The 16071-nt window shown below is 39.6% G+C and overlaps 2 protein-coding genes across 2 annotated transcripts; one reads left to right on the top strand and one right to left on the bottom strand.

Annotated features, from left to right (window-relative positions):
• Positions 1-1813: 1813 nt before the first annotated feature.
• On the top strand, positions 1814-6165 carry zgc:194887 (uncharacterized protein LOC571819 homolog). The gene is made up of 3 exons (XM_055640734.1): positions 1814-2830; positions 3557-3712; positions 4338-6165. The coding sequence occupies exons 2-3, from the start codon at positions 3559-3561 to the stop codon at positions 5030-5032; spliced, it is 849 nt and encodes a 282-aa protein (XP_055496709.1). The 5' UTR covers positions 1814-2830; positions 3557-3558; the 3' UTR covers positions 5033-6165.
• Positions 6166-11898: 5733 nt separating this feature from the next.
• Positions 11899-13425, bottom strand: chrm5b (cholinergic receptor, muscarinic 5b). The gene has a single exon (XM_055640729.1). The coding sequence runs from the start codon at positions 13423-13425 to the stop codon at positions 11899-11901; it is 1527 nt and encodes a 508-aa protein (XP_055496704.1).
• Positions 13426-16071: the final 2646 nt, after the last annotated feature.

Below are 16071 nucleotides of genomic sequence, written 5' to 3'. Positions count from 1 at the left end.
TCAGCCCAACTTGTTTAGAAACATAGAACATAGGTGCAGGAGTAGGCCATTCGGCCCTTCGAGCTTGCACCGCCATTCAATATGATCATGGCTGATCATCCAACTCAGTAGCCCGTACCTGCCTTCTCTCCATACCCCCTGATCCCTCCAGCCACAAGGGCCACATCTAACTCCCTCTTAAATATAGCCAATGAACTGGCCTCAACTACCTTCTGTGGCAGAGAATTCCAGAGATTCACCTCTCTGTGAAAAATGTTTTCCTGATCTCAGTCCTAAAAGATTTCCCCCTTATCCTTAAACTGTGACCCCTTGTTCTGGACTTCCCCAACATCGGGAACAATCTTCCTGCATCGAGCCTGTCGAACCTCTTAAGAATTTTGTAAGTTTCTATAAGATCCCCCCTCAATCTTCTAACATTCTAGCGAGTACAAACCGAGTCTATCCAGTCTTTCTTCATATGAAAGTCCTGACATCCCAGGAATCAGTCTGGTGAACCTTCTCTGTACTCCCTCTATAGCAAGAATGTCTTTCCTCAGATTAGGAGACCAAAACTGTACGCAATACTCCAGGTGTGGTCTCACCAAGACCCTGTACAACTGCAGTAGAACCTCCCTGCTCCTATACTCAAATCCTTTTGCTATGAATGCTAACATACCATTCGCTTTCTTCACATTTATCCACATTATACTGCATCTGCCATGCATTGGCCCACTCACCCAGCCCATCCAAGTCACCTTGCAGCCTCCTAGCATCCTCCTCACAGCTAACACTGCCCCCCAACTTCGTGTCATCCGCAAACTTGGAGATGTTGCATTCAATTCCCTCGTCCAAATCATTAATATATATTGTAAATAGCTGGGGTCCCAGCACTGAGCCATGCGGTACTCCACTAGTCACTGCCTGCCATTATGAAAAGGACCCGTTTACTCCTACCCTTTGCTTCCTGTCTGCCAGCCAGTTCTCTATCCACATCAACACTGAACCCCCAATGCCGTGTGCTTTAAGTTTGTATACTAATCTCTTATGTGGGACCTTGTTGAAAGCCTTCTGAAAGTCCAGATATAACACATCCACTGGTTCTCCCTTACCCACTCTACTAATTACATCCTCGAAAAATTCTATAAGATTCGTCAGACATGATTTACCTTTCATAAATCCATGCTGACTTTGTCCAATGATTTCACCACTTTCCAAATGTGCTGCTATCCCATCTTTAATAACTGATTCTAGCAGTTTCCCCACCACCGATGTTAGACTAACTGGTCTGTAATTCCCCGTTTTCTCGCTTCCTCCCTTTTTAAAAAGTGGGGTTACATCAGCTACCCTCCAATCCTCAGGAACTACTCCAGAATCTAAAGAGTTTTGAAAAATTATCACTAAATTATCATATTTCTGGGGTTACTTCCTTAAGTACTCTGGGATGCAGCCTATCTGGCCCTAGGGATTTATCGGCCTTTAATCCATTCGATTTACCTAACACCACTTCCCGGCTACCCTGGATCTCACTCAGTTCCTCCATCTCATTTGACCCCCGGTCCCCTGCTATTTCCAGCAGGTTATTTATGTCTTCCTTAGTGAAGACAGAACCAAAGTAATTATTCAATTGGTCTGCCATGTCCTTGTTCCCCATGATCAATTCACCTGTTTCTATGTCTACCAAGATGCCCAGTTAACCTAGTCCCATTAGATTGCATTTGATCCATAGTGTTATAAACCTAACACTGACTTCATTTTGAGATAATCAACTGTTTCAGACTCGTTTCTCATTTCCTAATATCTTTCCTCTCCTGTAACTTCACATTCCAATCATTAGACAATTTACACTTTCACTGGTAGTTTTATTATTCACTGGCCATTATACCTATTTCATAGTGGGCCAGTTGGAGAGGGGCCAGGGTATTACCTCCAGCGTGCCTTCAAGGTCGGCTGCAGAGGTGACTCCCGGGACACAGAGGCGGTCAGCAGAGGAGCGAGATGTTGGGCTTACCTAGATCAGGAGCGCTCTAGGACTTCCAAGACATGGACTGGACTTTGCATTTTGGACTGTTGGTATTTTTTCTGTTTTCTATCTTTTTCTAAATGGTGCAAAATTGTGGCAACTGAATTTGTGGTGCAAAATAATTTCACTGTGTTGTGCATACGTGACAACAAAGAATTATTGAACAAAGGATTGCAGATGCTGTATACAGGAATGAATTGCAAATTACTAGTAAAACATTGAGTCATTCAGCATCTGTGCAGGCAAAAGCTGTATTCCAGAACTGATGCTGGGTCTCAAGCCAAAATGGCGTCATGCACATTTTTCCTCGGGGGACGCTGCTCAACCCACTGAGTTCCTCCAACATTAAATGTTAACTCTCAGTCTCCAGAGGTTCTGCACAACTTTCTGTGTATATATAATACGTTCTCTATAATCACAATACAGATGATCTATTCATTATCACTTTGTGGTTCGTAGGCTCTTTGCTTTCCACAAATTTACTGTTATACCTCCCTTGTCACAGCAGTGACCATACTTTGAAAGAACTTGATTGGCATTATGGTGTTCAAAGGGTGTGATAGCTGTTATATTATACATGGCTTTTGTCTTCGTCAAAAATAGTTCAAAGAGCACAGATAACATTTGAAATCCTACAAACCTGTCATGTTAGACTTTGGTTAATGGTAGCACCTTCACTATCGAGAACTAATTGTACATTGAACCTTAATCTCATAATTTGCTAAAGTACAGTTAGATATGAAAGAGTACTGACAAGCTGCTTCATGCGCTTTCTTTAAGCTGTGCTGAGATTTGCTATGTTTGTATAATTGAATTATTTCATATTGAAAGGTAAGTTCTGATACATTTGTATGGTTCCCATTGTAATCATTAGTATAAAGATTGAAGAGCCAGTTTAAATTAGTTTGCTCCCTGCTTAATGCTTTAGATATTAGATGCAGAAAGCCCACAGACGTGTGATTTATAAAGGTGATTGGATCTGGGTGTTTAAACTAACACTGCTTTATAATTTTAACTTGAACTAATCAACCACTTGATTGGTTTACCAGTTGATATCTTAGAATAAGTGAATTAAGAATTATGCATAGTTTAATTGTCTTTACTTTTTAAAAATCCCATTAAATGACTAGGTTGGTTCACTGATTTCTCAGTATTCATCGCTAAATTCACAATCAACCAGAAATTGATTATTATCAGCCAATAGCTTGGACAGTCTCATAGTGAGATATCAATTGGTTTGTTTCTTCCCAATCTCGGTGTGCCGCTCTATAAAGCATTTTGCATAGAACGCTTGCCAGAACAAAAGGAACTCATCATACCTGTAGCAGTTAATTTGGACCGACGGCGAGCTTCTAGACTCCATTTGTCACCATCTGGTGATGAGGCTGAAGCTGTTACCTTTGCGTTGCCAGCCAGTCTGCTCAAATTTACAATGAGAGTGTTATGTGGGCCAAGAAAGATGCATAAACAGGAAATAATTGAATCCATATTTTTGACACAAGATTTATGTAACTTTTATTGTACTTTTAATTTTCTTGATGAATTTCAACACAACAGTAATGATGAATTTGAGGAACCTTTTCAGCGTTACCCTTCTAATGTTGCTGAAATGTACCATTTTGATAAGCACTGAATCGTCAGTAGAACTGAAGAATGCACATCTTCTAACCCCAGGAGATTATGCTCATATAATCAATTTGAGATGGCAAGATGGTGAGTTTCAATTAGTTTGGATATTGTGTACTTCCTTGTGAATCGATAATTATAGATGTGACAATCCTTATATTGATCTCTATAATCACTGTATCCCTATTACACATAGTCATACAGTGTGGAAACCGGCCCTTCGGCCCAACTTGCCCACACCGACCAATGTCCCCTCCCCACTAGTCCCACTTGCCTGCATTTGCCCATATCCCTCTAAACCTGTCGTATCCATGTACCTGTCAAAATGCTTCTTAAATGTTGCGATAGTACCTGCTCGTTCCATCCACCCACCACCCTCTGTGTGAAAAGATTACCCCTCAGGTTTCTATTAAATCTTTTCCCCCTTATTTTAAACCTACGACCTCTGGTTCTTGATTTTACAGTGGTAAAATATGACATAACAAAATACTGCTGTTGCAATATTAGTAATATTAATTTAACATTTATTAAACCACAAACATTGGCCATTAGATAAAAATTAAAAGCAAATTGACATTGGATTGCATACTTGACCTTTTGATTCACAGTGAACTTGATAATTTTTCTTCCAATGAGTTTTAGCTAGATGCAAAAATGTAAAATGTCTAAACTGGTTGTAATATTGTATTCATTCTTCCTTTATGTTTTGCAGGTTTTCTGAGTAACTGTTATGAAATTTTTCAGCAGTCAGAGGGCAAGGCTAAAGATGGTCTGTATGTCATCCAATTGATGAAGGGTCTTATAGTTGTTTTCTGCGACATGCAAAGTGCAGAAGGTGGATGGACAATAATCCAGCACATCACTGTTAACAGCTCCTTGGACTTTGATAGAACATGGCAGGACTACAAGCAAGGATTTGGCTTTGTTAATGGTGATCACTGGTTGGGCAATGAGTTCATGCATAGAATCACAAGTAAACCGAATGAATATAAGTTGGGAATTAAACTAATCAACATTAATGGTGATATGAAGTGGGGAGAATATGACCCCTTTCTCATTGAAAATGAAGAATCTAGATATAAAATTAGACTTGGTCTTTATCATGGAACTGCAACTGATGCTTTGACAAAAGATACAGAGGCTTATGTTCATGACAACCAAAAATTCACCACAAAGGATAGTGATAATGACAACTATTCCCAGAACTGTGCCAAATTGGAACTTAATGGGGTCCCAGGTGGTGGATGGTGGTATAATGCCTGTGCTGGAGCTAATCTGAACAGAAGAAATGTTGTTTATTGGCAAAATGATTGTAATAAAGAAAATATGTGCAAGTATGCATGGATGATGATAAAACCTAATAGTAAGGTAACCGAATGCCACAAAACCTTACGTGATGAGTTATAATAATGGCGCAAAAAGAACTGGAAATAAATCTAATAGTTTATTTGTAAGTTCAAATATTTCTTTAAATTTTTATGCTTATATACGTTCTTGACTTATTTACCAGAAAGTGCAGTTACAGGAACATATCTGATGCAAATGAACAAATTTGTTATTTGTTGTACTACTTGGTACAGTCTGCATGAACAAAATGTTATGTGGAAAAATTGTTAAATACTCAAGTCATGATTAATGTTGGGTGTCTCAGTTGTTTGGAATGCCAATATTTCCCTTTGAGATTTGTGCCAAAATCTCTTCCAGATGGAAGTAAGATATTTTTGGTATGATGGGTGTTAATGCTTGAAATTTAATTATAATGTAGAAATATTCAAAATTTGCCATCGTGCTGTCATTTGTTCAGTGAATTAAATATCTGAGAAAATGTATTCAGACTGACTTTGGGCTGGTGTATGAAGCTGAATAAATAGATCTTATCTGCAGATCAATCGAGTATACAATATTGATGCTGGGTTCAAGGAGAATATCTCTTGTCAGGACAAATAATCTGCCAACTAAAAAAATCTGATCAAGAAACCCACTGACATTGTGAGGTGTAGATAAAGCAAATCAAAACAATAAATTCAAGATAGCCTATATAATATCATATGGACCCTTTGTCCTCTTTAGATTGACAAAAAAATTGTCCTCAATTTATAGCCTGTACTATAAATTTGATTATTCTCAGAGGAAGTATTTTATATGCAACATAGATTTGGTTTAAAATGTAGATAAAATCTAATTATTTACTTTTCTTTACCAATAAAATAAATACTTTGGTTATAAAATTTGTGATTTGGCTAAAGAGTATCTGCTTCAGTTGTTCCCATTTTGTTGTCAAATACCACAGTTCTCATAAATTCCGAAGTCATTGGAGCCAAATTAGGCTATTTGTCCCACCGAGTCTACTTCGCCATTTCATCATGGCTGATCTAGCTATCCCTCTCAACCCCATTCTCCTGCCTTCTCCCCATAACCTTGCATATCAAGTTCTTAATTGAGCCACCAGCATTTGCTTGTTTAAATGACATCAAGTCTAGGACTTCCACAGTTGTCAAACATGGAAGTCACAAATGTGCACATCCGTGCAGTACATGTGGGACAGGCAGCATCTCTGGAGAGAAGGAATGGGTGACGTTTTGGGTCGAGACCTTCTTCAGACTGACCTGAAACGTCACCCATTCCTTCTCTCCAGAGATGCTGCCTGGCCCTGCTGAGTTACTCCAGCATTTTGTGTCTACCTTGGATTTAAACCAGCATCTGCAGTTCTTTCCTACACATAAATTACCATGTCTTTCACTAAGATCTACCACTGGAGTCCAGGTTTATCCCATCACCCACTGGTGTGAATTGGAGGCTAGCGTGGAAAAATTATAAAGTGGTAGGATTCTTTTATTATTTTTGGTTTGTTCAATACTTTTAAAGATTTAAAACTTGTGTTTTTGTTGATTTTGATTCAAATAATTTGGTTTCATTTTAGTCGGGCATTATTTGATTTCAATTATTTTTAAACATTTATCATGGATATTGAGGAGGTCTCCATTCAATTCAGTTTTGCAATAAAATCAATTTGATTCTGTTCCCAAGCTTTTCAAAGTGGTAAAATCGGTGGGATTCAGCTCCTATTTTTAAATGAATATCTTTGTGGGATGCGAGACCCCATTGTGAGAGTTTCAGTGGCTATTCAACAGTAGAATTGTCCTTTTCGGGTGACTGACCTTTTGGACCAAAAACATTCTTGGACCACATATCCTGGTAAGTTGTTACCATAAAAAGAAAACCAATTGAGTTACTCTTTTTTTCCAAATTTAAATGAAAAAATCCATGAATCTTGAAAACACATCTATTTGAAGATTATGCACATATGGCTGCAAGCTGTCAAACTTTATTGTCAAGAAATATGAAACATTTGTGGTAAAATAATAAGCTGAACCAATACAATAGTTGTACAAACATTTACAAACCTGATGCACATCCGCAATGCCAACATTTTAGTAACAAAGCCTTTTCATTCAATTTGTCAAATTATGAATCGGGTTTTTTTAATGTTCAGTAATCTTCATACAAGGCCTAAAGGCCATGGCAATAGTTAGCATGTAAGCAAACCACAATCAACGCACATTGTCACTGAGCTTTTTAAGTCACGGCAGAGAAAGGATTATTTAAATTACAACAATACTGATTTATCACTGACACCACCGCTATTGATCAGATCAGTCACGAGAAACCCAGGTCTTGCTACTTTTTATGTATGTGCATAACACATGGTGGAGAATCTGTGGAATTCATCACCACAGACGGCTATGGAGGCCAAGTCTGGGCATTTTTAAAGCAGAGTTTTGATAGGATAAGTAACCGTGTCAAAGATTACAGAGAGAAGCAGGGGAATGGGGTTGATAGGGAAAGATAGCTCAGCCATGATTTAATGGCGGAGTAGACTCAATAGGTCAAATGGCCTAATTCAATGTCCTATGTCTTATGAATCGTATGATTCTCTTAATTATCAAAATCATTAGATGTTCCATTGGACAACTTTTCTGTTTTTTTAGAAAACAGTTATCAAAGCGAGTATGGTTAAATAAAGCTTTAGCTTTGCAAGAAATGTGAATGAATGTCCAAACTTTATAAATTCATTATAAATGTTTTAGTTATACATTTAGAAATAGTGAAAACAGGTCCTTTGACCCGTCAAATCCACGCCGACCGTCATTCACCTGTTCACACTAATTCTATGTTATTCCACTTTTTCTTCCACTCCTTATAGACCAGGGACAATTTACAGAGGCCCAATTAAGCTAAACATCAAAGATAGACACAAAGTGCTGGAGTAACTTAGTGGGTCAGGCAGCATCTCTGGAGAAAAGGAATAGGTGATGTTTTGACTTGGAACATTTCTTTAGACTGATGAGACCCTTCTTTGTGTTTGTAGAAGGGTTCTAACCTAAAACGTCGCCTATTCCTCTAGAGATACTGCCTGACCAGCTGAGTTACTCCAACACTTTGAGTATATCTTCGGTATAAACCAGCATCTGTAGGTCCTTCCTACACATTTAAGCTGTAAATCCATGTCTTTGTAGTGTGAGAGGAAACCGAAGCACCCGGAGGAAACCCCCGCGGTCACAGGGAGAATCTGCAAACTACACACAGACAGCATCCGAGGTCAGGATCAAACCTGTGTCTCTGGTGCTGTGAGGCAGCAGCTCTACCAACTGTGCCACTGTGCTGCATTATCATGTTTGTTGAAGTTCAGTTCAGTTTAGTTTATTACCACGTACTGAGGTATAGTGAAAAACTTTAGTTGTGTGCTAACCAGTCAGTGGAAAGACAAAACATGATTACAATTGAACCATTTACAGTGTATAGATGCATGATAAGGGGATAACGTTTAGTGCAAAGTAAAGCCAGCAAAGTCTGATCAAGGATAGTCCGAGGGTCATCAAAGAGGTAGATAGTGGTTCAGCGCTGCTTTCTGGTTGTGGTTGGATGATTAGGTTGCCTGATAACAGCTGGGAAGAAACTGTCCCCAAATCTGGTGAGGTGTGTTTTCACACTTCTATTCCTTTTGCCTGTACTGGCTTTCTTCAGTTTGAGCATCAGTTAGTCGTCATTGTACTTCCTGATCTTGTGGAGGATGTATTTTAAGTACTAAACAACCATGCCAAGCAAAATACAGGAGTAAGTATGACAACGACTGACTGATGCTCAAACTGAAAGAAGCCAGTACTTCAACAGACATGGCAGTACAACACATCATGCTGCCCTTTAAAATATGTTTATGTTTAATAACATCTATAAATGCAAATGTATTTTAACAAAGATTACTAAAAACATTCTACTTTCAGGACTGTGAGCAACAAAATATAACTAGCACCTTAACTAAGATCTTGATGGGAACAGCATGTTGTAAGGCATTTTTTTAACAAAGTTGTAAGCAGGTTGGGCAGTGGGCAGGTGCTATAGACCTGAACGGGAAGGTAGACGCTCCTGCCTCCATGAGTCTCGGGCAGATGGGGCTTGTCAGCCTGGGAAGGCGGTCCATCTAGGAGAGGGAAAACTCTGATTTAAAACCTCCACTGCCTTGTGGCCATATCCAGTCATGGAAAAAGCTCCTGCAGTAAACCTCAAGAACATCCGGAGTCAGAGCCCCTAAGGCAGTTTGTCGTTGTCTACAACCTCGCTCTAGCAGCTCCTGCGACGGTGCTGGTGCCAAACTGTAACGGCCCTGCTGTTCATTTGGATCGATCAGCGACATGGAGGGGGGACGTGCTGCATGGGCAACAGCCTGTCCTCCATATGACATCGCCCAGGCTTGCATCCGACCACACATCACCTGAAAACTAGGATGCATCACCCATGGTCAGTCATGACCGAGGGGGGCCTACTAAGCAGGATGGTCAGCCAGTGTCCGAACATATTGCACATTCCCATTTCAATCATTATTGGCGTAATTGATTTGTGTTAACAGAAGTGGAAAATTGAACATATTGTACTTTAATATCCAATCTTAATCTGCATGACGTAAACAAGAACACATGTCGAGAGCAGGTTTAAAAGAAATTGCTCATGTGTCTCAACCACCCTGGTAGCGGAAACCATTGCATTTAGTTTCAAAGCAATCCTCTACACATTCCACACCATCCGTCCTTGAGAATTTCCTGGGGGACATGCCAATTGCAAACAATTGTGACCTCTAACTCCATAATTGAGCAGAAATATAATTATAATTATCAAGGTTACATTGCATTTAGCTAATGTATGGGGAACAACATTTTAAGGTAATGTTCCTCATAGAACTGATATAGCTGCTGCTCCGCAGCTCCAGCGATGTGGGTTTAATCCACAGTGAGGTCCTTGGTGTTCTCCGGGTATTCCGGTTGGTTGGTAAATTGGACTTTGTAAATGCCCCCTGGTGCTTGAGTCAGTGAGTGGTAGACTCTGGGGAGATGTAAATGGATGCTTGACGGTCCGTGCGGATACAATGAGTCGAAGGACCAGTTTCCACGCTGTGAGATTCTCTGTTCTCACTTTGCCAAATATGAACCCAGGCACAGCAACGTTGGAGCATTGCAATCAGCATAGACCTATGCGTCTTGCACAACCTTCAATCCCACCACCGTTTCCATGCCTCTCCAAATCTTACCGCTCGAGAAATCTGAAGTAAGATGTGTACATATACAAAATAAAGTGCTTTATTTCACAACGAGCCAACACGATGGAGCTCAACAAATACAAACATCGATATTACAATAAAATAAAAAGAAACTGCAGATGATATTTAGGCATGGCAATATTTCACTGGACTGTATGCAAGAAAGAATGGCATTGTGTGTTTGCACATATGACAATAAAACACCACTGGTTTATACCAAAGATAGACACAAAGTGCTGGAGTAACTCAGCGGGCCAGGCAGCATCTCTGGAGCGAATGGATAGGTGACGCTTCTTCAGACCATGATATTATGTTGTGTTGGATATACCACGCCAAGGATGACTATGTTTCATTATGGGCGGATTCCTTTAACGTAAAAACCCGCATTCTGCAGGTGAACGGACCAAACTGCCGCCAGCGCCAGTTGTGGGATTTCCACCCGAATTCCCCAGCCACAGCTTCATGCCGCCCCGGCGTCCGGTAGAGGAGCTGGAGTTCCCGGGCGAGGCTGCGGCGATGTTGCGCCGTCAGACCAAAAGATCACCGTCGGCCCGCCCATCCGTTTCAATGGCCATTGGGAAGTTGCAAGGGAAGAAAATGCAGAAGAAGACTTCAGTCAGGTTTGTATTCATTATTTGTCTTTCAATTCAAAAATGTTTTAAGCGGCCTAAAACAATGACTTTTAGGTATTAAATGTTAAAGGTATTTCCGAATCCAATCTCTCCTTCAGTCCCGGCCCGGCCTTTGGCTCACAGCGTTTTCCAATTGTGGGCGGTTAAATTAACTTACGTTCAAGTTCTGGGCCACGGCATCCGTCACGGATGATTGAAAGCAAAGATCAGCGGTGCAGCGAAAGGAAACTCACCCACGGTTTTGTTTTCCTGGCTGCCTCTTGTAGGAGAGAGACCAGCTTTGCACACTTGTAATGAGGTTGAGATGGGTTCACATTTCTCCGCAATCTGCTGCCACTCAGTCACCATTGCAGTTGAAGCAAGTCGGATGCCTGTGAAGTTGTACCCGCCAATAGCTAGCTGCTACTTTTAAGGAAGGCAACGAGGGGGAAACACATTGCTGAAAGAAGTCGGTATCCCAGCATAAGTTAAATAAAACTTTCCCTGGAGCGTTTTAATGACACGGGATGTGCACTCTAGTACTAATTGATTTGTAGCACTGGTTGTTAGCACTATGATTGGGGTTTGTGTACATTTTTTTCACTTTCCAACAGTAACGTGTTTATCATTGCTAAAGGGAAACTTAACATGGGTTGAGAATTAACGAGACCTGATCAGCTGTACCGCATGATTGACTGAAGGGGCGGCCCAGAAAGAATTTAGCTCTGCTTCTTGGCCTTTATTTGATGTATTTGGTGATCCATTTCTTGAATGTCATTCCAATCCCCATATATGCAACGGAACAATTGCTGAATGATAGTCAATAATCACATTATGAAGTATAGAAAGAACGATGTAATAACCACTTTACTCCCACTTGTTAAAATGTTTAAGAAGGAACTGCAGATGCTGGAAAATCGAAGGTAGACAAAAATGCTGGAGAAACTCAGCAGGTGAGGCAGCATCTATGGAACGAAGGAGCATCTCCATGGATGCCGCCTCACCCGCTGAGTTTCTCCAGCATTTTTGTCTACACACTTGTTAAAAGTGTGTCTTGTTGTCGGCTAGGTAGTTCATTTCCGCTTCCATTGAAATAGTAACAACATTTTGAAGGTGGTGCGGAAGGTTTTGTTGCACAAAGCATAGCACATGGGGTTGACTGTGCTGTTAACGTAACACAACCAGTATCCCAAATGCCACAGTGATTGTGGGATGCAGTCCGAGCAAAACGTCGAGACTAACACCATAATATTGTACGGTGTCCAGGTAATGATGAACGCCAGTAGAATGGCACTAAGTGTCTGCGCTGCCTTTTTTTCCTTTATCAAAACCAGCCGTTTTCTTTTGGTGATCTGCAGCCTCAGGTTTTGATCCATATTTCTCATACATGGAACTTCTGGTTCAGGGGGTGTTCCTTTAAGTCCGGTGCACCCATTACTCGTGTCTGAGGTTGACGAGGAACTGCCATTTTTGACAGCTAATTTATGACCCTTGTAAGAAATGTAATTTTTATCCTTCTGTTTTTTTACAGGAATCGCCAAATGATTTTGATTTTCATAATTATTTATTGCCGAAGCCTCTTCTTCCAAGGAAACATTGGCGTCATCCTCCCCAGTATACTCGTCAATCTGTTCTTCCCCTTGAGTCACTGAAGAGGTTGATTTTGGAGTGAGCCTTCCATCTTCTTCAGACATGGGGTAATTTGCAAAGGAGTCTTTGTTGTCGCTTTCTAACCATTCGTCTGTGACATTTTTGGCCTGTGTGGATCTTAGGGTTACTGTTGTGCTTCTGTTTGAAGACCACGATACCTGGGACCTTTCCCTGCGTGAAAGTTTGTGGCTTACACATCCGAAGCAAGATGTAGATCGAATCATTTTGGAAACGTGAACTTCATCTTCCGAGGCGAGATTCGATGCTTGCAGTTCCGCCAGGTCCTTAGTGCGTCTTTCAGTCTCTTTATAGATGCGATAGTACAGTATCGTCATCACCGACACTGGGACGTAGAAAGCGGCTATCGCAGTACCAAATGTAATAATAGGTTCAGACAAAAATTGTATCTGACATTCATTTGAAGGGACAGTTCTTTTTCCAACTAGGTATTGCCAGCATAAAATAGCAGGTGCCCACAATATAAAGGATATTAACCATGCCAGACCAATCATGATACCAGCCCTTTTCGGGGTTCGTTTAGCCCTGTAGGTTAATGGCCGTGTGACTGAGAAATACCGATCGAAGCTAATAAGGAGCAAATTCATGACGGAGGCATTACTGGCCACATAATCCAGTGCAAGCCACAAATCACACGTCAAATTTCCCAGTGACCAGTGACCCATCAATATATAAGAAGCGTAGAGGTTCATTGTAAACACTCCTATGATGAGATCAGCACAGGCCAAACTTAACAGGTAATAATTGTTCACAGTTTTTAGCTGGCTGTTCACTTTAAATGACACAATTACCAAAATATTGCCTATTATTGTTATGAAGCTTACTATAGCAGTAATAGTGGCAATTGATACTACTTTCAAAAGGCTGTGCCCTTCCTGTTGGTTGGAGCTGTTACCAGTCAGAGATCCATTCCGGAAAGGATCTGATCCCATGATTTCTGGAACTGGAGAAATACTCAGTTAGCAATGGGTGTTTGACGATATGAACCAGTGGTGATGCTGGAGTAGAGGCTTCTGTAGGTATTCTTCCCCTTAGCTCCTCTGGTTCTTCTGTAGAAGAAAACACGCAGTTACCAATTTTATCTCATTAAGTATCTTGCCTGTTGGCCTCCTGTAATAAATACTGAATTCACATGATTTAATCATTCAGAATGACTTGACAGATTGAAGAAAAGGAACCAGAGTAACTTGCCCAATTTCCTGTACACTTGAACTGCAATCTTCTGATTGCCCATAAGATTACAACTCTAGTTCTATTTTGTTAACTAATCCCAGAATGACCAGCAGTAATCCACAGGATTAGGATTTTACCACAAAATGAATATAATAGTCATAAAATAAAATGCAGTACAGGCCTATATAAATATTTGGAGTACAACTCATTTCTGAAATATTTGGGGAAAAAAAACAAAGATACAGTGTGGAAACAGGCCCTTCAGCCCACCAAGTCCACAGCGATCTTCAATCACCCTACACTAGTTCTATGTTATCCTACTTTTTAATTGTACACATTAGGGGCAATTTACTGAAGCCAATTAACCTTCAAACCTGCATGCCTTTGGAATGCCGCAGGAAATCAGAGCACCCGGAGAAAACCCACGCGGTCACAGGGAGAACTGTTCTGCAAAAAAAAACATGGCATATAAAGAGTTTTATTTAAATGTTAATTAAATGTTGCTACTTCCACACAGCCATCAGGCTATTAAACTTGGCTTGGACAAAACTCTGAACATTAATAGCCCATTATCTGTTATTTGCACTTTATCCGTTTATTTATTCATGTGTTTATTAATGGTATATGGACACACTGATCTGTTTTGTGGTCAATGCCTATTATGTTCTGTTGTGCTGAAGCAAAGCAAGAATTTCATTGTCCTATCAGGGACACATGACAATAAACTCACTTGAACTTGAACTCAACTTTTATTTGAATATTGCACCCTAGCAATGTGAACTGTTGATGCTCAAAGCTCCACATGGTAATCATAAGCCGTTACTGTTTATTTGATCTGAACTATCACACCTATCATATTTTCGATAATTATACAATCGAGTCCCAAACTCAGCACCTTACTTCTCCAACTGGATTATTGACTTGCTGACCCATAGACTGTAATCAGCAAAGAGAGGTGACAAAATAACCTTCACAAGTGGTAGTGAATATTCATTTTACTCATCAGTTCATAAAACTTATTCACGAATTGACTATTTCTTATTGGACACAAAATTAATCCCGTATACGAATAAACCATCATATCATAATAGTATTATTTCTGATCATTCACCATTGACTTTTATACTTAAAATTGAGGGAATGCCGGGTATAAAACCTTTTTGGAGATTCAATGCACACATATTAAATAACCCGCAGGGCTATGAGTATATAAAAGAACAAACAAAATTTTTTTTCGAAATAAATGACACGCCGGGTATTTCTGCACCGCTATTATGGGAAACCTTCAAGGCATATATTCGCGGCATCATAATCTCTTATCAAAGTTTTCAAAATAAGGAAAATAAAAGAGAACTGCGGATCATTCACCATTGACTTTTATACTTAAAATTGAGGGAATGCCGGGTATAAAACCTTTTTGGAGATTCAACGCACACATATAATGCTTATACCAAAAAAAGATAAAGATTTAGTTGAACCGGGTTCTTATAGAGCTATTTCACTTTTAAATACGGATCAGAAAATTTTAGCAAAAAATTGATTCTAGGAGCTAGAGGACTAAAAAAGTAATTATATTTATACATGCAGGCTTATACCGAAAATAAACAAGCAGAAGCAACAATTGCTTAATAAATAGTTGAACGGATCAAAAATACGGATCAGATTTTAGCAAAGATTCTATACTCAAACGGGATTTAAAAAAGACAATCATTTAATAATTTGAGAAGGCTTTTCAATATAATGTACTCTCACAATGAGGACAATGAAGATATTTCAGTTGTTACGCTGGATGCAGAGAAGGCATTTGATCAGTATTTATACAAGGTACTCCAAAAATTTAATACGGGAGAGAATTTTATTAGATGGGTTAAACTACTTTACGATAGACCTACGGCAAGAATATTAACTACCAATATGCTATCTCCAAAATTTTACTTATCAAGGGGTAATAGGCAAGGTTGTGCCTTATCACCATTGCTATTTGCCCTTATGATAGAACCGCTGGCCGAAAGGATTAGAAATCACCCAAATATTCACGGATATAACACTAAGGACTCAAAGAATAAAATTTCATTATACGCTGATGATATCCTTTTATATATTACTAATACACAAACGAGTATACCCAAATTAATAATTATTATTAACACTAATTGAGGAATTTGGCTCTTTTTCAGGATATAGAATAAATTGGAATAAAAGCGAAATTATGTCTTTAAAACCACAGGATTCGAGACATTTACTAAAATTCCCCTTCAAAATTGCAACAGAAAAATTCAAGTATCTGGGTATTCCAATTACGAGAAGACACAAATCATTATTTAGTGCCAATTTTATGCCACTATTAAATAAACTGAATGATATGATTGCATTTTGGAAAACGCTCCCGCTCTCATTGAAGGGTA

Source organism: Leucoraja erinacea, chromosome 9 (genome assembly GCF_028641065.1).
Source record: "Leucoraja erinacea ecotype New England chromosome 9, Leri_hhj_1, whole genome shotgun sequence".
Taxonomy (NCBI): Eukaryota; Metazoa; Chordata; class Chondrichthyes; order Rajiformes; family Rajidae; genus Leucoraja; species Leucoraja erinaceus.
This window is presented reverse-complemented; position numbering and strand designations above follow the sequence as displayed.

Excerpts from the sequence above, each read along its gene's own strand:
- zgc:194887 (XM_055640734.1), top strand. The coding sequence starts at position 3,559 with ATGATGAATTTGAGGAACCTTTTCAGCGTTACCCTTCTAATGTTGCTG. Across the intron at positions 3,713-4,337 it reads CAATTTGAGATGGCAAGATG|GTTTTCTGAGTAACTGTTAT; the intron begins GTGAGTTTCAAT and ends TATGTTTTGCAG.
- chrm5b (XM_055640729.1), bottom strand. The coding sequence starts at position 13,425 with ATGGGATCAGATCCTTTCCGGAATGGATCTCTGACTGGTAACAGCTCC.